Here is a 24438-nt window from a genome sequence, read left to right as displayed (position 1 = left end):
TTCTGGAAGTTCATCAATAAGTTGGGGTTTTCATCCCTCATGATTCTCCTAGGAATCCCCATGAGTCCTCCACAATCCTCTGCCTTCCTCGTGGTCCATTACTGTAACCATATCCTCTTTTGCCACAATTTCAATTGTTGGCTGAGCTCCAACAACGCTATACCTCCCCTGACATGATCAAAACAAAACAAATATGTTTGATCAACACTGCATTATGAAAAATAGAAAGAACAAAAAGACTAAAGAGCTTGCAATACTGGTAACCAGCAAACCAGGCTCAAATGATTCTAATATGTCTTAGCAAGACTTAACACTAGTTTACCTTTTATTCTCCCCATCTCCTTCACTTCCTAACAGTTAAACAGTAGGAAAAGGCTACTTCATTGATGCATTGCCTTTTCACGTCCCAAAACTTCATCCGGGGCAAAATTTAAATTTTATCATTGTTAAATCAACATGAAAACAATAAATGCAGAACTTCTTTATGTTTCCTTTGCCTCCAACGCCTTGGGTAATTGAATAAGGACAAATTGTTCAGCCAACATTATCTTGGAATTTATTTACCTCAGTACTTGGCCTGAAATAATCAATTTGTTAACATTTCCATTTCCATCACCTTCTGTCATGTATGTAAACCAATACATTCCGTTGAAAAAATATAGAACAATTTCATTGCATCGAGTTTTCTTTCACAATGCTTGGCAACAAGACAACGGAGGAGAACGATAAGAAACAAACTGATATATTATCTTCCTAATTTTTTCCCTAAGCCTAACTTAATTTTTCGTTTTACATAAATCACATAAATATAATTTCAGTACTCCAATCCTCCGGTAACGTTCTCGCTCTCGGCTACCAAATTCTCGTCAAATAAACTGAAACTTTCCCATTTTCCATTGATATCTAATTAAAACTAATCAATACTCCAGAATCCATTAGTTTCCTTTTCCTCCGATTTCTACAAGTAAACAGAATAAAAAACATTCAAAATGCCGATGAATATCCTCTCACCTAACCGAATTCACTCAGCAGGCAGACAACCTAAAATCATAGCAACTGAAAGTGCGCACTGATTGCTTTTGATTTAAAAATGCGTGCTAATACCTAAGGAAGGAGAGGCAGCGCATTTGAGAACATGGACACAATAGCCGGAGCTGCACAGACAGAAAGACCTTGAGGTCTTACTTAAGCTCCAACTGGAGCTTGTGAATTTGGCATTAAAGTTGATGGAGGGCGTTACAGAGAAAGGGAGACTTGAGAGGAACCGATTTCTCATTTGATTTATCAGGGAATAAGTTATAATTTATTTTTATAAAAATTTAGTCTGTAATGGACTTAGTTACATGGCCTAGTTACGTACTTTTCGATTGAGTTTTATTTTAGCTTTTCTTTTTTTTATACATATTAAACACTTTTTTTTTTAATTTTACAAATATAACTACCTCTTATTTTAATTTTTCTCTTTAAAAGATAATGAAAGTATCATGCTACTATACATTTGGCAAAGAGAAGCCATGCCTAATCTTATCTTGCTATGGGGCTGAATTAGAGTCTTATTCTCACTGCAGAAAGTCACATCAGAGCATACAAAGGAACTGAAATTGCTCTTTTATTAGTTACATCAAATAAATAATAAAAATGTAATTCACAAAAGGAATACAATTACAGGTGATGTATTGCATATGTCTATCGATTTTTTTATCTGTTCTAGTATTGGTATGTCTTCAGTAGCAACTACGAGCAACTCGACCATGAAATCAACACCATATTTTACCAGGCTCTCCAAGTATCTGTCTTTAGCCAGCCAAGTCACTCACCTGTTTGATAAATAGACAGTATCATTTTTTAGCAGTTTGGCTAATTATCACATCATTGATTGAAGATAAGAACACATAAATACAATCGGCTTCCAACCTTAATATTTGGTGACAAGTAAAGAAGATAGCAAGGGATTAACCAGAGTCCAACTTAAGAACAAAATTATTGAAGACAATTCCGGAAGAAACGAACTCCCTGTTACATTAACAGTATGATTAATCAAAATGGATGCTCAAGCAAACAAAGCTAGGAAGAAGAAAACAGAAATGGAATTGAAATAAATATATATAAAAGAAACACATGAATGCAGAAAAATTTAGAAGGTTAAATTTTCCGGATCCATACCTGCAATGCAAAAGTGATATCTGACTCATCTATTTTTAACGTTACTCTTTTCAATTTATCTTCACGAGACTGCCCTAATTTGAGAAGTCCCTGCATTAAAGTAGGGCTCAACATCATTTCCATTTTTATGTTATAAATGGGCTTACCCAACCTCCCATTCTGAAATGAAGCCTTGACGCTCTATGTGAATTAGTGTACAAGAATTTTTTGTTACCTGGTCATTTAGCACTCTGCACAAACTTATAAATTCCAGGATTCCAACTGGTGGTATGAGGGACGTTTTGCAGATTTCCACATATGATTTACTTAGCTGCATCCAAGAAACAAAGATCAAATACCGAAACTATACTTACAGTTCCCCTAGTAAATTTTTTGGTCAGCAAAAGAAGGGAACCCACCTCCCCAACAGTTGTATCTTTCTTTCCTCTGCGGAAAGACTTCACAGCGGAGCAAAGTATAATCTGTTATTGAAGTGCCATCATGAGACATTGAAACTAAGTTGAATGATGAGATGCAAATGTCAATGTGATATTTGTGCAATGTTTTTTGTATAAACTAATGTGTTAGTCCAAACTTACTTGTTGATGTTGAGGGAGAGATTGTATGGTGTCCACTATTGGTGATTTAAATGTATTTGACAAAGCAACAGCCATATGATCAACCCTCACCTGCAGAGCGTGGTCTAGAAGTTGTTAGGCAACATTGCAGCATTTATTATTGCCACAGAACAATGTCTTCACAAACAATATAAACTAAGGAAAATATAAGGCTAATAGCAAGAAAATTTAAATTGCCTGTGAATTGAAGAATTCAAGACCAGGAATTGCCTGTTGATGAAAGGACCCTTGCTCGACTGATGTAGAGTTTATTTTGCTTGCAGACTCTCTAAGTTCTGCATCTAGCATCTCAATTGCACTCCTGAAACAGATTGAAGAACGTAAAGGTTGCAGATTTTATTGAGGTCAAAGGCTCAAATTAAGGAGGCCTACAGTGTTAATCGCTGACTTCATATAATCAAAGAAGAGATGCAATAAATCACTAACCTGCAAACACTCAGAGCTTTCCGCATGTCTCCAGATGCAGCAGCAACTTTCTGTTGAATTTAAAGTCAATCAATTAACAATATCCCAACAGAAGAATACATATAGTTCACTGCAGCACACAAATGTAGTATGTATGATGACTCACTCTGGCACACAGTTCCAGTGCTTGTGGCTGAAAGACAATGTAAGGAAGTGCCTGTTGGAAGAAAATAACAGATATGAGCAGAAGACAAGAGGCACATATCTAGAAGCAATGTAGAAAAACTTTGCTCCACTGTCATTTTAATTTCAGCCATTCAGAGGAGGCCAGCATCTCCGGTTATTTTTATGCCAACACATTTTTATTTATTGAATAAATGAAACAAAAGGCAAGTAAATGTTTGTTGGAAACCAAAGCAATTACCATGAGCCTTTCCTGAAGTATTCTGATGATTTGATCTTTGGAGTAAGCTCGAAATGTCACAACAAGAGGTTTACCTAGCACCACAAATGTAAAAACAGCCATTTAGTACTTCAAAGGTGAATTTTTGATTCAACCCAAGAAAACATGGAAGCTACTTATTCCATTTCAATAAAAGGCAACTCAAAACAGCATCAGTATGACAACAAATGAATCTCCATTCTTTCACACAACTAATTTAAAATTGATGATGGTGCCAAACTGGGGAGATATTGTGATGGATGAAATTCATGACAAAATGGCCTTTCAAAGATATAGCCAATTGAGAAGTGACAATAAGCTTTATGAAGAGGACTTAGGAAAAAGATCTCCAGCTAAGCATAATCCAAGCAAAAGAAGTACATGCATATTTAGATAAATCATGATGAAATAAAGTAATGACTCACAATTCATCGACTGGAGCGTTGGAAGAAATCGATCTGCTAGATCTATGGCATTTGCTATTCCTGCAAAGGCAAAGATGTCCTAAGCAAAAGTGGTATGCAGTTTTAAGAATAGAGAATATAGATGTGATAAAGGAGTGAGACAAGCTCAATGAAATATATGCCACAAATGGTACCTATTAGTATGCATCTAGAGAACGGAAAAGTTGTAAGCATGAAAAGATCATGAAGGACTGATCGGTCTCTGGTAATCAAATAATCCAACTCATCAGCAAAAATTAACCTGCAAAAACAAGACTTGGTTAAAGAGAACCAACCTTCCAATGGCATGCATTTTTTTTTTTTTTGATAAATGCCCTAAAACTTGTCAAAATAGTCAACAAATTATATACATCAATTTCCCAAATAAATTCCCAGTGTAATCTTGAATTTCACTGCTAAACATTGTCACTGTGCACGTGCTAGTAAGTATACATTCTGTTACTAATGTCATGTTAAAATACACACGGTTAAGAAAACACCCTTACATCATTTTTGAGTCAGATGATGGCTGCCTTTGAGAGTACAAGTTCTGAAGATGTTGTAAAGGTGAAGTTGAGCCACTGATTTTTTTCGTTGGTTGGAATTTAAGAAGAATCTGTCAACACAATTAGCATATTAGCACCTGATATCTCTGTCTCATACAAAAATTAGATTACCCTTCGCTTCTCTGTACCTTGCTGAAAATTCCAGATGTGTTTGTAAGTGAAGTACAATTCATGGCTAATACATCCGGAACCTTAATACCCTTCTGGTAGAGAAAACAAGAAATCTATGAGCATTAATGTTCAAAAATGAAAGTGATAAATTAAACACGATTTGCAAGAAAAGATAATGAAATAACGCATCACAAAGCAATAAAAATAGCCATAAAACTCGTATATGATCTGTTATCATATACCTCTTTAGCCCAAACAACTAAATGCTGTTTAATTTTCTCCATCGACATTGATTTCCCCGTCCCGGGACACCCGCACACATACAAACTCCCAGCCTTCTCTTCTTTCACATGCTTCTTACAGAACTTCAAGACCTTTTTCATCTCCTCCTCACGACAGACAACCGTAGATGGCGCTGTTGACACGTGTAGCGCCTCCTTTACCGCACTCATTTGCTCCACATCTGTAAAGAAAGAAAAGAAACAAAGCAAAACGCCAATTAACACCTAAACAAATGCACAAATATAAAATTAAAACAAGTATAGCTATAGTTAGTAAAACTTGCCTTGAGGATTCCAATTTGGTTTGACTTGAAAACTCTCAAATAATTTCTTCTTAACCGGGGATTTGCGTGTAACCAATTTTTCATGTGAATTCTTTTCGATCCCCTACATTGATTGTTTAATTTGTAAATAGAAATAAGTTAAATTAGAAAGCCAAACAATTTGACATGAATAGTTCGTTCTAAGAATCTATTGACTTACGTTGGCTTAAATAAGACTATTAAATGCTAAAACTCACATTAGTAGGAGTGTTTGGACTGGAATTGAGGCTACGGCGGGGAGACTTCCATTTCATCGGCGTTGAAGTTGGGCTCTTGCTCTGCTGCGCTGCGGCATCGGATCTCAGCCCCCGCTTCTGAGGAGTTGAATCACCGTTGGATCTGGCGAACTCACAAGACTTCTTCGATTTGATGGCCAAGATAGAATCCTGACTAGCAATGGCAGGCATTGTAATCGATTCTCTTTTTTTCTGGAGTGAATTGGTGGGAAATGCATTTGGATTCAGAGAAAATTTTTTATATACGAGGGTTTGAACTAAAGAAATGCGGACAACAAATGGCATGTTTTCGCGGGAAACTGTAGAGGCAGCCAATTCACTCCCGCGCTCTCGTTTTTGTGTTTTTGAAGCAAAGGTATATGTAGTAATGGGCCTGTAGATGGGCCGGATACTTAATTGGGCCATCGATGGGTTAGATTAAATCTGGGTTACGCTGATATGCAATCTCCCTTTTATATAAAACACCTGTAATTACCCTAATATGATATTTAATTTTGTAAAATTTCAAAAGAAATTAAAATATATTATATAGGTTGCAAGATTACAAGATAATTGGTCTAATAATAAAATTATATACACATATATAATTAAATACATAAAAAATATATTATCATATAATTAATTATTTTAAATTAAGATTAAAATAATATTCCAACAAATGATAGTCTCTTTATTATGATTTGTTTCTAGTTGTTGAAAAGGACCACCCTCTTAGATATTTTAGGAACTTCCCAACTTACTTAAATAAAATATCTTCTTCATATGATATGTTATTCAAATGAATGTCATTCATCATTTTCTAACTCCTATTTTAGAAATTGCGAAATATATCAATAAATTAGTGTTGATCAATTATTTAAATCTCTCTTATGCGTGTGAAAAAAAGCAAAACAGAGATCAAAATCAAAAGGCTTTTTTTTAATTATAATTGAGTGAGTGGGAGAGAAGAGAAGATGAAATGACAAGAAAAATGGCGTGGCATTGGCGTCTACATGTCTCTGTCCGATCTTAACCCACGTGAATTCGAGGCCCCTCACGGCATTTTCCTTCTGTTTTGGCACTTCTCTATATGCCAGCAATCGAGTCTAGCTGCACGAATCCTTCCAATCTGCCATCTCTTCTCTGCAACAACCGTATTAATCAAACAAACAAGTGAATAACAAAACGTTCCCTCAAAATATTTATGGCTGTAATTTGAAGAGCTCCTTCTTTCAAATCATTTAGGTTTATTTGAATCAAATAGTAAAAACTTTTCTACTTACGACTTTGATTAATTCATAATTTGAGCGACTTGCCGGAGAACTACTTAGCCCAAAAGCTGAAAACAAAGGTTTCAGAATTCTTATTTCTTCTTTCTTTTTAACTTATGAATAATCTGAATGAGATCACTTCATTCATATATGCTAAAGGCCAAACCTAGCCTTCCGTGAAGTCTCATGACTTCTATGGCTAAATTTCTTTACACGGTTTTCTTCCTTCCTTTGGAGTGTTTGATTGGGTTCCACTTGGCATAAAATATATAAAAACCTTAAAGGGGTGTTTAGTTTGAGTATTGACATTTCTTTGAATGTTTTGTTAAGAAATAAAATATTTTAATTATTTTTTATTATCAATAATAATATGACAAGTAATATAAAAAGTAATTTGATTACAACTTATATCTTGAATAATTTTAATTTTATTATAATTTTATTTTTACTTATTAAATTTTTAAAATAAAAATACTTTCACTTTTAATTCATATAATAAATCATCTATTTTTTAGGTAATATTTTATTTTAGTAATAAAACAATAACAAAATGATGTATACAAATTTATACATAAATGATAGTATGTCATCATTTAATTAAGTAATTTTGAATTTGAGATAAAATAATATTCAATCATATGATGATACATCATCGTTTGTGTAAAAATTTGTATTTATTATTTATATATATAGTATTACTCATAAAATATTATTCAAACCAAACGAATTTCTGTCTCGTATAACTCCACACATGTCAATATAAAACCAGAGGAAAGCCGGGTTGCATGCCACATGCTTCTGTTTCTCCATCTTTTGTCATACGTCTCCACTTTCCAAATTTATGAGGATTTATTTCAATAAGGCTAAAGCAGTAGCAGGAGCTAGCCATCTATATGCAGTACGACATCTTCATCACATGCTAATTAATGGTTACAATCTAGTTCTAGAAGCATCATCACCAGAAATTGTGATTCACAATGTGAAAAGTTTAAGCTCGCAATCTTTTACTACACCATGGCCCCATTATGAAACTTTGCGGTTAGCTGGCCAGTTCTTGTCTCTTCCACATGAAGTTGTTGCTCCCCACCACCCTCTTAAATTATCCCACCAAACAGTGGGAGAGAAAAAGAAAGCTACAGTTAACGTGTTCCATCACACTCATCACTCCATGATGCATGTTTCTTTCTCTTTTTAGTTCCCATTGCTTGATGTTGGGTTGTTTTTCTTTCATTATTTTCTCATGTTTTACGCATCTAAATTGGCCTTTTCTTTCTGCAACTCTCTCTACCTATCTCTTTCTCTTGACTTCATTTGTTTAGTGTTAGCGACTACGTTTTAGTGGGGATAACTATTTCTGCACTAGACTGATTTATCATACCCATGCAAATGCTGGCCTCTCTCGTATTTCAACCATGATTTTGAGGATCAAATTTCACCTCTTGTCTACGTTAGTCGTCGTCACAACATTACAGGAAATTCAATGTCTTTTGATCGTATTAAATGTATTGAAAAATAATAAAATAAACATAGTAAAAAGATCAATATATAACAAGACAGAAAGTGTTACAGATTAAGATTATGATTTGATTGTGTGAATATTCTGGTTCTTACACATTGAATGCGTCTCATCCAGTAGACAAAATTTGATTGGAGAGCAAAAAAATTGTTATACCGTAGAACTAATCTTCTCAGCTATGTTCGACTATGTTAAATCATATTAATACGGTTACAAGTGACACCCTTTATCTGTAAACGTTTGATTCATGACAAAAGAATCAATGTGTTTCTTGATTATGAGAACTTTATATGCAACATTATGGGGTTGTAGCTAAAGAGAATCATGGAGATAACATAGTTGGTCTTTATGGTGTACTCCTTGATATTATTAAGCTGAATTACTTGAAAAAAAATGATGCTTTTTACATGTGAATGGTATAACCTTAGTAGAGAAAAGCAACTCGACATGTTGATGAAAATCCCACGAGTGTCAATGTCAATCACATTCAATACCAAAATGATTCTCATCAAGTGAAACGAATATTTTTATGTTTTAGACACAAAGTTGGGAAAGGATTCGTGAGTTGGGTAGAAATTTCAATGTAAACACTTGTTTGATGCTCTAGAATCACAAATCGAGGTAATGGATAAGGATGCATCATCTAGTCAAGGGATAAAATTTGTCAATAAAAATGAGTTGAAAAAAAAAGAGTACTCACTTTTAGTATATAACTATGTACACATTTATACGTGTTATCATATGATTGGATGTTATTTTATCTTAATTTAAAATCACTTAATTATATGATAACACATATAAATGTATATATATTTATGTACTTAAAGTAGATACATATAATTTTATTAAGGAGAAAATGTGAATGTGATTTTAAATGGGGATGAAGAAATTGATTTATTGTTATTGCCCTTATGAAGATGTGTATGTATATTTTATGTTATATTGTTTCTTTTCATATGCAACAAAGGTGGGAGTGTTACATATTTTGATGGCCTAGTGAAGAAAATGGTATATTTTTTGGCATCCAATTAACAAAAAAGTATAATTATTTTACTACTAATAATTTATTAGTTTTGTATTTAAGATTTATCTTGTTTAATATAATTAATTCAACATAATAATAATAATAATAATAATAATTGATTTATCCTATACTTTTCATATTAGTTATAATTTGATGTGTTTATAAATATATCTAATATTTTTTCAATTACTTGGTTATTAGTTGATTTATAATAATAATAATATTACATTAATTAATATTATAAATTAATTTTTTTTTACTTATTTAAAAAAGGTTTCATAATTAATTATTTCATTCTTAATTTACCACATAATTAATCACAAAAAATTTTATCCGAAAACGTGATTCTCAAAGATGATAAAGATGCTCTTTTTGGGGGACAAAACAAGATAATTTTAGATAAATAACAAAAAATTTTGTCACAAAATAAATATCTTTTTATTACATTTTATGAAATTTATTGTAATAATTGATATACATTCAAATTGTAAGAGAATAAAACATTATGTCTCTGTTAGGGCTTGCTGACCCGCTAAAAAAAAAAAATCTTTCATTTTGAATGAACAATATTTGTGTTAATATTTCGACATTTGAATTTTTATTTATTTATTATTTTATTTTAAATTTGTCCCTAAAATTAATTTTTTAATACTTCCCTGATATCAGTGATTTTTTTTTAATTACGCAAAACAAAACTCCCAGAGCGATAGACTCCGTGTGAGTTAACAAAAAATTCTATTACAAACACATAAATCTCAAAATTTTCAGTCGGTCCGATCACGTCTAATGATTTTATTGGAGTGAAAAATGAAAACACAAAATGTCTGGCTATTTGAGCTCCAGAATATGACTAAATTTGATAACATAATTATTAATATTTTATAATATATTATATCATACGGTAAAAATGATATATATTATAAAATATGTTAAATTAATATAATATAATAAATATATTATATAATAAGATATATATTTTATAATATAATATATATTAATAATATAAATTAAAATATTTTAAAATAATAATAATATAATAAAAAATATATATTTAAAATTATTAAAATATTTGTGATATTTTTTAAAATAATAATTTATAAAGTAAATTTTATTTTTTTTTTATTTTTTTAAAATAATATAATATAATATTTAATCTAAATTAACACGAGAAAACAGAGAGGTACGCCATTGGGAGGCGAAAATATCTCCATCAATTCGAGAGAGACGCCGAGGTAGGAAGGGACATAAATTCTTATGGCGCGCCAGCCTGTCTAGCAATTGTGGGCGCCCAGGCGCCATTGATTCTTGGTCTGGAATGATTGCCTTAGTGTGGAAACGAATCTGACCTTTTAATTGAAAGGTCCCTTTCTAGTGACTTTGACCTTGGTATCCCGGTTCTAACGATGATTAGAATTTAATATTTTTAATAATATTTTAATATTAAATTTTTTATTTATTTAATTAAATAACAGTAAAATCATACATTGAATTTTTGAATTTAGAATTTGATTTATTTGATATAATTAATTTTATTTTTAAAAAATCGTTTAACTTATATGGCATTCTTTATTACCCAAAAAAAAGAAGAAACTTTGATCAGACCCTCCAATAAATATTTAATCTTCTCAACCAAAAATAATGTAATCGAAAAATTATTATTCATCGAAAAGATCTTACTAAGTCAATATGAGTTGTTCGTGTCCATTGGAGCCTTCGTTCCCTTTGATTTCTCATTATTTTTTATGAGTCTTTGATCTCTAATAGACTCATTATTAGTGGTCGTCTCTCAATTATATTCTTCATGGATGTTGATGCATACATGAAAGTTTTGCTCTAAGATTTTATTTTGAGATATTAAATTTTTTATCCCAAAATAGGTCTGCCTATTTATTTATACCATGTTTTTTATAGTTTAAATATTTTCACCACTTTATTTATTAAAATATATGAATTATCATTATCGTCAACCTTATAAAAATTCGTGTTTATGATTTTATGTAAAAAATAATTTACTATTATTTAATGTTATAATTTTATGTTATATTATTTAATATTGTGATTTTATATTATTATATTGTTTTATATTGTTATAATGTAGTTGGAGTATTGATGATTAAAACTGAGAATGAGTTGACAAATATCCAAGTATGGATTAAAAAAATGCACAAAGAACGGGTTGACGTTCCCGCTAACCCATTTTTCATATGTCTTTTATTCAGAAATACACGAAGAATTGGTTGATATTAACGTCAAGTCTTGGCATTAACGTTAACGTTAACTTGTTCTTTGTGTGTTTTTAAATCCAAACCTGAATCTTAATCAACTTATTTATAGTTTTAACTATTAATATTTCAAGTACATTATAACAAGGGAAATTAATTAAAATAGGCACCGAATTTACCCCTTAAACATTTTCAGCAAGATTTCTCAACTTTTACCTTTTTAAGCAAATGATATTTTTCATTCCAAAAATACCTTTCATCCTATTTCTTTTCATTTACAACAGTTTTCATAGATTAAACTTTTATATTTCAGAATATACAAATTAAACTTAATTTTTCTGTAATGAATAAGATTTACAGATAAAAAACAGATTAATTTATTATATAATAATTAATATTTGTATACCTTTATACTTTATACCTTTACAAAATAATGAACATAAAACAGTGTGTTTTTTCGAGTGGGTGCAAAAATATGCAAAAGTGTAAAGAGGTGCATGAAAATGTGAAGGGGTGCATGAAAGTTTAAAGAGATGCATGAAAATATAAAGGGGTGTGTCAACTACAAAGCGGTGCATGAAATCATAAAAGGGTGTGTCAACTCTAAAGGGGTGTGTGAAATCATAAAAGGGTGTGTCATTCTCTTAAAGGGTGCGTGCATGCGTAACGGGTGTGTGAAATCTTAAAAGGGTGCATCAACTTCTGAAAGGGGTGCGTGAAAGGGTGTGGCAACGCTGAAGGGGTGTGGAACTTTGAAAGGGTGCGTCATAACCTAAAAGGGTATGACAACGCTGAAAGGGTGCGACAATGCTAAAGGGGTGTGTCAAAGGGTGCGTCAAAGGGTGCATGTTTTTTTCAAAATGGTGCATTTTTTCAAAAATATACGAAAATATACGAAAGTGTAAAAAGATGCGTAAAAATGTGAAGGGGGTGCATAAAACTATGAAGGGGTGTGTAAAAATATGAAAGGATACGTAAAAATGTAAAATGGTGTATGAAACTATAAAGGGGTACATGAAAATATGAAGGGGTGCGTGAAATGGGTACGTAAAAATACAAACGAGGTGCGTGAAAATACAAACGGATGCATAAAAATACAAATGGGTGTATAACAATACAAATGAGGGGATGTAAAAATACAAACGGTTGCATAAAAATATAAAACTGGTGTATAAAAATACAAAACGAGTACGTTAAAATACAAATGAGTGTATAAAAATACAAACGGGTATGTCAAAATATAAACATGTGTGTGAAAATATAAAAAGGATGCGTATAATATAAAAAAGGTGTGTGAAAATATAAAAAATATGTATTATATTATATATATTATTAATAATATAATATATAATATATATTTTTTATATATAAGGATGCGGGGAAATGCAAAAGAGTGCGTCCCTTTGCATTTATATGCACCTCTTTATATATAATATAATATAATATAATATATATATATATATATTATTTTATATATAAATATATATTATATTGTATAATATATTATTATCATTATTACGCACCTGTTTATATTTTCACGCACCCTTTTACAATTTCACATATCTCTTTACAATTTCACGCACCCTTTCACAATTTTACATATCTCTTTACAATTCCACGCACCTTTTTACAATTTTAGACACCTCTTCATAGTTTCACGCAACCTTTTATACTTTCACGCACCCCTTTAGCGTTGTCACACCCTTTCACGCACCCCTTTAGGTTATGACGTAGTCTTTTAGCGTTGTCGCACCCTTTTACACACCCTTCAGGTTATGACACACCCTTTCACGCACCCTTTCAGCGTTGTTGTACCCTTTTACACACCCCTTCAGAGGTTAACGCACCTATTTCAGAAGCTGACACACCCTTTTAGGATCTCACGTACTGCTTTATGCATGCACACACCCCTTAAGAGAATAACGTATCCTTTTACGATTTCACGCACTCATTTGGAGTTGAAGCACCCTTTACGATTTGATGCACCCCTTCGGAGTTGACGCACCCTCTTCATATTTTCATGCACCTCTTTATATTTTCGCACATTTTTGCATCCGCTCAAAAAAAAGTATCGTTTTATGTTCATCATTTTGTAAAGGTATATAAATATCAATTATTATATCCTAAATTAATCTGTTTTTATCTGTAAATCTTATCATTATAGAAAAATTAAGTTTAATTCATATACTCTGAAATATAAAAGTTTAATCTGTGAAAACTGTTGTAAATGAAAAGAAATAGGATGAAGGGTATTTTTTGAATGAAAAATCCTATTTGATTAAAAAAGTAAAAGTTGATAAATCTTATCGAAAAAAGTTTAAACGGTAAATTTGGTATCTATTTTAATTAATTTCCCTTATAACAATATTAAATAATATAATAAAATAAAATTACAATATTAAACAATATAATAATATGAAATTATAATATTACACAACAATAAATTATATACCATATAAAATTTTTATAAAATTAAAGATAAAAATAGTTTAAATATTTTAACATTTAAATTAATAAAAATATTTAAATTATAAAAAATATGAGATAAAATATATAAATATATCCATATTTGAGCGAAAAAACTCAATACCTCTCTTATTTTTTACCATCGAAATCTCGCCCCTTCATTTTGGCTATGACTAGATATTCATAATTTCTATATTCTTGTCATCTTCCGAACAAATTATTAAATATATAGAAATTAGAGCAGGTGTTACTTTATGCCATGAATTTACATTTACACCCTCCATTTTACTTTCTTTTTACTTCGACAGATTATAAAATCTTTAATATATTAGTTATTATAATTAATAAAATTATGTATGACTATTTTAGATACATATTTTATATTATTATTATATAATTAGTTAATTTTAATTACTAATAAAATAACAATAAATTATACTATAATACATATAATTATATAATATTTATATATTTAAAGTGGGTACATATAATATTACTTTCTTATAATTAAAATTATAGCTAAACAAATATAGAAATTCCTATGATTATTTGTATAAAATAATTTTATTCAAACCTTGAAAAAGCTCAATTTTCCCATTTGTTTTTAATTCTTTAAATAAGATTTTATAATTCTATATTATGATAATAAAATTTTGGATTTTACCTGCAAATTGATAAAAATTGCTTAGTTGTAATTTGAATAACATAATTTATTGTTTATATTTATGTTACATCAATGAAAAGTACACAAATTTGTATGACTGCTCTTCCATAGGTAGATGATGGTGAACAAAATCAGTAGCTTAATTCAATGTTAGCAATGGAGAAAATAAAGACGTTTTTAAAATGGTTATCCATCACTCCATAACCTACGCCCACTATCCAAAGAGATGGTATTGCTCTTAACTACTTATGCATGACTACACTTAATATAAAACTTACGAAATTTGAAACATCATGAAATTACTGATTTAACCTCATCAACTAACAAAAGAAAGTGTATAAAGGATGTCTTAATAGTCATTAAAAATGATGTGTATAGTTTGTAAATACAATCATAATGAAAAAATAGTATAACATAACTATGACACGTGTCCTCATGAACGTTATCTGCTAATTCACTATTTCATAATCACTTGTTATCTATAAAATATTTGAAAAAAAAAAAAGTGACTATGATATTTGTGCTATACTACCGGTATATGTATGAAAAATCTCATAGATTCTGTCTTATAACAACCTTTTAAAAAAACGTGTCTTTAAAATTTCATGGGAAATAATTTCTCAACCGTTGAAGAAAACGATATATAATTACTGACTTTTTCGTTAGATTCTGGTAATTGTTCTCAAAGATTACTATTCCTTCTAATATTATTGACCTTAAACTCATTTTTTTAATAACTTCATCTTTGTTTTGTCGATCTTTTACCTATCATATGTAACTCGATATCATCATTTCACCGTAGCCATCCACATATAAATTCACCACTGTCAATCATTTTCACCATTTCGTCACCTTCAATCATCATCTTTGTTGCCACTATAACTGTTCTTCATCCTCATTGTCTTCCATTTGTTGCTCCTGTGAAATCTGACTTGTATTTATTGATTGATGTTAATTGAGTTTGAATTGAGTTGTTTGGTTGAAATCAGAAAAAAGTTAAGTTAATTGGTATACCTGTGGATGATGGTGGTTTGATTTTTACCAGAGAAACTATTTAGGTATCTTGATTATGCGCACATTGGGTGTTTGACAATTAGCCCAAGAGAAGTTTTTTATTCCTTACATGAAAGGCGTTTGTTTTCTTGCCGGATTGAGTTTTTTCTGCCGCTCACATTTCATCCCGTAAACACTCACCATGAGTTGCAGACTTTTGTTGAAATCATTGAATGACGAAATTCTTTCTTTTTTTTTTTTTTTTCTGAAAATTCTATCAAAATTGTCATTTTCTGTTGTCGTCTTTATATACCGGTGAATAAAATAGGTACGTTAATTATAAATTATAAATATTTAAATAATTTTATACTGATGTAATAACAGAAAGTTAACTAAGATCGTACATAATTGTATATTTTATAGTACTTCAGCTGTAAATGGAGTTAGAATCTGGGTGGGAAAATGCTACTAATGTCAACTACGGGTAAAAAATTGTTTTTACACCAAACATGGGGTGGGATTCTGTGAATTACTCTAATATATAAGACTCATAAGGTTCTCACATTCAGGATAAGGTGACGTTCGGTTTGTACTTGGCTTCAGGTCTTCACTGGAAGTCTTCACCGGATCTTGATCCGAGCAAGTGAGGTTTAACATTGAACTCCATTTAAATCAGTGTTGCTACGTAATCTTTCTTGAAATTTACAATTTCTCGGATCCACTTCCGAAATATCGGTTGTCTTGACTGGTTGAACCGGTCTCGATTTGGGAAGTCAGAACTGATTTTTTAACTTCTGCTTTTTCTCGTGTTTTTCGGGAAAAATGGTTGTGAAAGTAAACGAGTTGGTTCGAAAATTTTGTTATCTGTTCATTTTCCTCATTTGTTTGTTCATTTTCAGGTTAAAGGAAAGCAAAGCTGAAGCTTTTCCATGGATCTGATTTAAAAATTAAAAAAAATTCGGATTCCTGTTCATCAAAAGAGACAATTTTGATACAGTAAGAAGAATGGGAATAAAGTTAGCGAGCCCATGTTTGCATTGGTCACAGCCGATTGTTCCTCACTCTCCGTCGTCTTCTCAAACGCTAGCTTCGGCAGTCTCTTCACCTTCTTCGAAACGACGCTGTAACTACGGTTCAACTCTCGCGTGCCGGTACTTGCAGAGACTTGACCGGTCATCTCTCTTCGGAGCAAAATTAACGAAGCTCCGCAGGTCCCAGTCTTACGAGTATCCACCGTCAAAACCTCAGCCCACCGTATTAAGAACTTGCAGTGCCAGCTTGGACGCTTTCCGCTTTCAAGATGATAGGGATGAAAGCGGCGATGGTGACGATAACGGTAAGGGCGTAGAGCCTGCTTGGCATGTCCATGAACCTCCGGCGATTATTGAACGGAAGGCTAACAGCGTGGACCTTCCGTTGTCGCTAAGAATGATAAAGAGAAAGTTAAAATGGCAAGATGGGTTTATGGAAGCAGGGGAATCAGCCTATTGTTCAGTTAAGAAAGCGTTTTCATCTATGGTGTTTATAATCCGAGAGATTCATAGTTTCACTTTACAGATGAGAGAGATTCTATTTTATGAAGATTTACAAGGGATCATCGTAAGGGTTCAGAGAGAGATGCACGCTTCTTTTGTGTGGTTGTTTCAACAAGTGTTCTCGCATACACCAATTTTAATGGTGTATGTTATGATACTTTTAGCGAATTTTACAGTATATTCAATGGCTAGTAACACTGCACTCGCAGTTTCAGTTTCTCCACCTGAAGTTTCTTCTGTGATTAAAGTTGAGGATAAGAAGAATTCAAGTTTTGATTCTTCATCGCTTAAGAGGTTTTCAGTATCTTCTTCAGGTGGGAAAACGACGTCAATCGGGGAAAATAACAATGGCGGCGGCGGGAAATTCCGGCCGATGGCGAGCGGAACAGATGGGGATGGAGGCTTTGACCGGATTGACCATTTTAGAACAATTGTGCCTGACGGTGCTTCACAGTTGTCCTCTCTTGGGACGAGCACAGAGGCAGACTCGGGGCCAGAGCAATTAGTTAAAGAAGATGAGTTGAATTTGTGGAATTCAGTTCAGGATGAAGCTTCTCAAATGCAAGCTTCAGGAAGAGATGAGTCACTAAGATTCGTTTCACCTGTCAAGGCCGATATTGAATCCGATAATTATGCAGATTATTTCAAAACAGAGCTTGTATATCAAATAAGACTGCAAAGAGAGCCCAACAACCCTCTTCTTCTCACGAATTATGCTCAATTTCTCTACCTCGTTGCTCATGACTATGACAGGTATAAATATCTTCTGCTTTTATTTCTATATTTATTTGTCTAATTTAACTGAATTTCAGTGGCAGCCATTTGAATCTTGATGTTTTACTATTAGAATATCCTCTGGGTTATACTGAAAAAAGGCTAGCGTCAATTTTATGAAACTTGTCGTTTGTTCATATTTGGGTCAACTTTGATAGCGAAATATGTGGTGGAAAAGTGTTTTCGTCGTCATGTTATCACCTTTGGGCGTGACTTCACAGGCTTTCACAAGAAATATCTTCCTCATTTCACCTACTTTAGACCCTTTAAAAAATCTGTTGTTGAATTTGATTTTTTAAACTATGAAGTGTTCTAGTTGATCAGCAGTTAATATTTAATCAAAAGAAGATGTTGACTTGTTTTCTCTGTTATGTTATTTGTGATTTGCAGAGCGGAGAAGTATTTCAAGAGAGCGATTGTAGTGGAGCCAGCGGATGCAGAGGCATTTAACAAATACGCAAGCTTTTTATGGAGAGTGAGGAAGGATTTTGGGGCAGCTGAAGAGACCTTCTTGGAAGCCATTGCTGCGGACCCAACAAACTCTTATTACGCGGCTAATTACGCCCATTTTCTATGGAACACTGGTGCAGAGGACACGTGTTTCCCCCTCGACTCGACAGGTGCCACCCAAGACGAAGCATAAACAAAATTCTCAAAACAGATACACAACAAAAGTACAGCCAGCCAAATTGAGAGATAGAATAGAATAGTAATAAATATTATTGCTGATTTTTTTCACCATCTAGGAGAGAGGGATAGTGGGTGTTTGGGAACAGGGTTGCACGTGATCGCAGCGGGGACAATTGGTGATAGGCTAAGCGTGTTCTCACTTGGAGTGCATGTTGGGATTTGCGAGCTGAAGCGGTGGAAGTGGGCGGTATTGCTAGGTGGGTTTGTGCTTTTGCTTTGCACAGTTTATTGGTGACATAATCATATTCCAAATTGTAATTAAACATTTGTTGATATCTGTTGGAAATCAAATGTAAAATTTGGCAAAGAGCCTCGTGTTTTTTATGATTCTATCTGTCACGGGGGCAATCGGTGCCCTGCGCACCTCTATGCCTCGGACGCTGCGCTGCTCTTGCGCACTTACTTCGCAACCGCGCACGCGTCTGCACCTTTGTGCATATGCCTGTTCACACACTGTCTTGTCACGTTTAGGAGTGTGACAAACTATCTCTTTTTCTTTGTTTGCATGAAAGACCATAAGAAGCGTGGTTCACATTTTGCCACCTCCACACTCAAGTCTCTGAGGTCACCACCTAACCAAACATCCCTGCAGGTGTCCTTAGTTTAGAGTAAAACATTAGTTAAAAGATAAACTATTTAAAAAATTAAAAAGAATGATTTATTATTCTATTTGGTAAAATTTATTAAAAATAATTTTTTTATTATTTATAAATTAATTAAAATAATATAAATAATAAAAAATATATTATCAAAATAATATTTCAATCTCTTCAATCAAATAACCCATAAGTTGTAAAAAAAATTCAAAATCATAGAAAGATAAAGTTGAAATTACATGAATCTGTTTCTAATTCCAAATAACAATTGAAAGCATCCATTGCAGTCTATTTGGTGATATAAAAAGGCAGTTATATTATCGTATATAAGCCCAAAGGCTTTCTTTGTAAGATAACTTTGATGGTTCAAATAACCCATTTGATGCCATTTTTTATTTAATAATAAGTTAGAACTAACTTTATTATTTTACTTTTTCTGCTATATTTGTGCATGTGCGCATAAGAGGAAGACACTGAAGAAAGCATTGGTGACCACATGGACATGGGTTCAGGAATGCCGAAATTATAGATCTTGGTCTCGGGATTGAGTTGCGCCAAAACCAAAATGATAATTTGTCACGTGCAAAGATGGTGTTAAGCCAAACTACTGCCAAGGCTCTCTTCACTCCCATCCCATTACACCTGTCTCTTTGTCTCTCTAAGTATGTATAGAAGTTTACAAGTGGAATACTCATCCACCAATTTCACTTACAAGTTCAATAAAATTATGCAAAACAAATTAACATCCATCATATGATAATAAAAGTGGGTGGGCGCTGGTAAGACGGGGGGTGGGTGGCGCAATTGCAATACACAAGAATAATGGGATTACATTGAAAAATCTAGCAACGTGGAGGGAAAGTTATTGTCTATCTTACTTCATCAACATTCATTTCCTCTAGTCTCACTTTATTAACTTTAGTCCCCTTTTAGTTTCGCACTGTTGACTTTTATTTTTTCTTAGTCTCACTCTATTAACTTTCATCTCCTCTGGTCTCACTTTGTTGACCTTAATCTTTTTTTGATCTCACTGCCGTGGCAATAAGATTATTTTGAGTAGGCATTAAGGAATGGATGATTTTGTGCGGGCGATATGTGGTGGAATAGTGGTGGCTGTGTGGGGTTGGTAGGTGGTGAGTTTGGGTGGCCAGTAATTTTAATTAAAAATATGAGAATTTTATGAGTGAGGGTGAAATAGTTACAATAGAGGTTTAGAGTTTACTGTTAGAGAGCGTTTAGTTTGAGTATCAAAATAAAAAAATTATAGATTACTTAGAAGATTATTAGGTATAAATGATTATTATGTTTGATAAAATTTGATATGTATAAATAATCATTGTGTTTGATTAAAGGTAATAAAAGATTACTAGTAAATTATTTTATTTAAATACCCTTGAATATAATTATTTTAAAATATTTTTTATATTATTTGTCATATTAATTAAAAATAAATTTATTTTTATCTCAAAAAATTAATAAATAATAATATAATTATAATAAAATCAATATTACCTTGGTAATCTTTAAATACCTAAGGTGAAGGTGGTAATCAGATTACCACCTATATTACCTGTCAAGTCAACATTGGTAATAGAAGATTACTGTAATATTTTATTACTGATAAACCAAATAAGGGAATAAAAAATAGATTATCAAGGTAATCGTAAAAAACTGGAACCAAATGGCCCCTTAGCGTTTTTATTTTAAAAATTTAACAAGGGTAAATATATAATAAAATTAAAATTATCTCAATAATTTTTTAATATTTAAATTAAAATAATAATCGAATTATTTTATATTATTTATCACATTATTTTGTAACTTTAATAATAAAAGGTAAGTTATAAAGATTATTTTAAATTATTCCCAATCCAAACATCTTGTCAGTTTCCTGTAGGATTGTTTTTCTTATAACTGCATTTAGTACTGTGTTTAATTCTTTCAGGCCACTTAGCTAGTTAATGGGCTACAACAATGGACTTAATTACCCAAATTGGGAATGAATTTCTTTCTTCTTTTAATCAATGTCGTGATGAGCCCAAGCCCAAGTTTGTTTGAGACGCCAGAGTTAACCCAAGAATTTGTGCGAAAGTTTTCTGAGATGTGTCATCATCAAAAGAGGAAAGTAGTTTAAAAGAGAGAATGAAATTGTATTAAAATTTCTACTCTCTTAAGTCAAATCCTAATAATCTACCTAGACAGATATCTATTACTAATTAGCTGAAACATGGCAAACCCTGGTCAATTTGTCAATCCATAAAGCAAAGATCTTTGTTGCACATTTAGGATGTGTTGGATCATCTTTCTCAGGAATTAGACCTTTGGCTATCTTTGTAGGGTTTCATTCATGTCCTTCAATTTTTCTAGTTCTTTTCTGTTTAAAATTTCATTTCTAGAACTGGGGTTTTGGATTTTCTAGAGAAATATCTTCCCCAAATAAACCATAGGTAATTTTCTTGTATATATATCTATGTGTTACTATATATTATCTAGCATCATTTGCTTGTTTTAGGAAGTGTGTAGGGTTTTGTTTGAATCTCTGTAATGGGTCAATGGGAAAACCATAAGGCTGGCTGGATCTAACCTTCAAGCCTTAAATTTGTGACCTTTCACATTTATTTCAACATTATTTTAGGCCTTTAAATTTCATGTGATTTATATTGATTACTTTTTCTGCAAAGCAACCATGTAGAGAAGGTATTCCTGGAAGAACTGAAAGTGACATAAAAACCCACTGGAATGCTACAAACAGAAGGCAGATTTCTGGGAGAAAGAACAAAAAAACACAAAAGCGAAAGGCCTCAAAATCTGTGCTTTAAGAGTACATAATCAATACCACACAAACCTCCATTGCTGCCGTCACCCCAGCTAGCTCCACCGTATCAGAAGAACCTGCAACCTATTTCAATTACTTTCTTCCGGACTTATTCGAACCCACCACCAATGATTCTCCACCTGCGATTACTGAAACATTCGATGGAGAACTAGTCTTCATGCAAAACTTCTTTGCCAGCAACTGTTACAATGAACCCTCCATTCAACATGATGGAACCAGGAATCCAAAGAGTTCCTCGTCCTTTTGACTCTTTTTATCTTCACCAGCTTACCAATGTTACTGATTATCAATGTGGTTTTTCTTCAACTCTTAACCAAAACATATCCCTTAATGGCCTTCAAGCGCAAGACACTCATACTACCCACCTTTACTCTGATCTTTATCTGTCTTATCTGTTGAATGGAACCACCATTTCTTCATCTTACATTGACTATGGCTACAATTACACGGGCATCGAGTACTGCCAGGGAGATGAACGTCAGGCTTTTACATATGGGAAGGAAGAGATGGACTTGATAGAAATGGATTCTTTTTCTCATCGGCTTTCATGAGGGATCCTAAACTTGTAATTTTTAGTCATAGACTGAATGAATGAAAAGTCACAATATTTTTATTTGAATGCAATTTGCGATTTCACTGAACTGCTCGAGCATCGAAGAATTCCACTGCTACAAGATCAAGTGTTAAAATCCTAGTAGCAGAGAGAACATAAATGGCTGAAGCCGATAGTTATTATAATCTTAATAAAGTGATCAGGCCAAGGTTTTAAGAATCAGATTAGATCATGAACCGTTTTAAAAATTAGTTCTGATAGAATTGATCAGACCATTTTAATCATCTAGTTCAACCAGACTTTTAGTTATGTAACATTAACAACATTAACAAATGTCATTTTTCTCTTTGAAGAAAACAAAATTATACTCCATAACAATTAAAGGATGTTATGGTAATTCAACTTCATGAAAAAAAAAAAGTTTAAGAGAAAAGTGAGATGAATTTTCCCTCATAAAGAAAGAATCACTATCACATTGGATAAAAGGAGTCAAAGAGATTTGCAACTTCCCTAGTTTATTACTGCCTTTTTTCAAGAGCTCACCACTCCACTATTTTCATCCCTTCCTTTCAATTTACATGCCATAATATCTCCCAATAAACCCTCTGTCTTTCTAAAATGAGCTCCGGTGAAACAACCAAACCCATACTCCCATGGAAAACAAGGATCTTCGTTTCAAGGATATTCAATTCTTTCAATAAACCCTCTGGTTTCGTCTCTTCTCTCCCACCTCTGCCACCAGCCCATTTCCGCCATCATTTTCTTTCATGGAGATGGATTCGCTTTCCTTATTAGTGTCTCAATGTCCTACAAAAACGTTTGTCGCTGTTTCACGCGTAAAGTTCCTGCGTTTGTTGTTTCTGTTAACTATCATCTGTCCCCCGAACATCGCTACCCCTGTCAATTCTAAGTTAGAGCAATTGGTGTCACACATCGTCAAACATCGTTAGCAACCATCCTCAGCAATTCGTCGATTGGTGAGTTATGTATAGGTCACAACAGTGACGACACACATGAAAGGGTTGGAGGAGTTGGGTTTCTGCAAATATTTTTTTCAATTTATATTTAAATTAAAAAACCGGATGGGTTCTGAACCAGATTGGATTGGCAACTGAAAAAACCACAGGTTCGACCGCAATCTAATTCGAGTTTGTGTGGAAAGCGGTTTTATTTATTGTCGGAATCGTTTAAAGTGTTGGCTTACGGTCTAGCTAGTTTGATCAATTGGTCCAGTTCGATTTTGCAATCCTTAAATCTAGCAAGGGATGGCAACAGAACGGGATGGGAGAAGAGGGGTAGGGTGGTATCTAAGTCCCACAGGAGATATTAATCTCTATTCCTGTTACAGGATAAAATAAATTTTCTGTTTCTTCCTCACAAAAAAAATAGTCTCCTTCTCGTATTCTTTAAATACAATATAACTATAAATACCAAAATTAACTAAAATTAAAACTAACCTATAATTTTAAATATCACAAAAATTATATATTAACCGTTTAAATATGTACAATAAAAATATAAATAAATTTAAAAAATATAAAAAATATATTAATATTTTAAACAAAGATATTAATATAAAGAGGTAGACATAAGGATGAGGATAAGACGGAGAGAAGATACATGTATCCTCGTTTTTTATTATAAAAATATTTTTTGTCTCTATCTCTTTTTTTGTTTCTATCGAGAAATTCTCTCTTTATTAAGTTGAATATCCTATTTTTGATCTAAAATT

General features: G+C 32.4%; 2 protein-coding genes and 1 long non-coding RNA gene across 5 annotated transcripts; 1 reads left to right on the top strand and 2 right to left on the bottom strand.

Annotated features, from left to right (window-relative positions):
- Nucleotides 1-1703: 1703 nt before the first annotated feature.
- Nucleotides 1704-5884, bottom strand: LOC123225146 (cell division control protein 6 homolog B-like). Its single transcript, XM_044649015.1, has 17 exons — nt 5549-5884; nt 5313-5415; nt 4990-5210; nt 4765-4839; nt 4577-4686; nt 4226-4332; nt 4053-4112; nt 3610-3683; nt 3352-3402; nt 3207-3256; nt 2958-3081; nt 2742-2831; nt 2562-2624; nt 2378-2473; nt 2164-2253; nt 1915-2013; nt 1704-1817 (listed from the first exon to the last, which is right to left on the bottom strand). The coding sequence occupies exons 1-16, from the start codon at nt 5870-5872 to the stop codon at nt 1981-1983; spliced, it is 1671 nt and encodes a 556-aa protein (XP_044504950.1). The 5' UTR covers nt 5873-5884; the 3' UTR covers nt 1704-1817; nt 1915-1980.
- Nucleotides 5885-6487: 603 nt separating this feature from the next.
- Nucleotides 6488-7024, bottom strand: LOC123225145. Its single transcript, XR_006504106.1, has 2 exons — nt 6850-7024; nt 6488-6709 (listed from the first exon to the last, which is right to left on the bottom strand). It is a non-coding gene; the product is annotated as an uncharacterized LOC123225145 (long non-coding RNA).
- Nucleotides 7025-16254: 9230 nt separating this feature from the next.
- Nucleotides 16255-19028, top strand: LOC123225143. Of its 3 annotated transcripts, none has more exons than XM_044649014.1 (3): nt 16255-16365; nt 16622-18010; nt 18422-19028. In XM_044649014.1, exons 2-3 carry the CDS (start codon nt 16728-16730, stop codon nt 18672-18674), a joined length of 1536 nt encoding a protein of 511 aa, XP_044504949.1. In that variant the 5' UTR covers nt 16255-16365; nt 16622-16727; the 3' UTR covers nt 18675-19028. The 3 variants fall into 3 exon arrangements, with proteins under 3 accessions (XP_044504949.1, XP_044504947.1, XP_044504948.1); XM_044649012.1 differs by having other exon boundaries at nt 16273-16370; XM_044649013.1 differs by having other exon boundaries at nt 16301-18010.
- The last annotated feature ends 5410 nt before the right edge of the window (nt 19029-24438 follow it).

This window comes from Mangifera indica, chromosome 9 (genome assembly GCF_011075055.1).
Source record: "Mangifera indica cultivar Alphonso chromosome 9, CATAS_Mindica_2.1, whole genome shotgun sequence".
NCBI lineage: Eukaryota > Viridiplantae > Streptophyta > Magnoliopsida > Sapindales > Anacardiaceae > Mangifera > Mangifera indica.
Note: the sequence above shows the minus strand (reverse complement) of the source record. Positions and strands in the feature narration are given on the sequence as shown.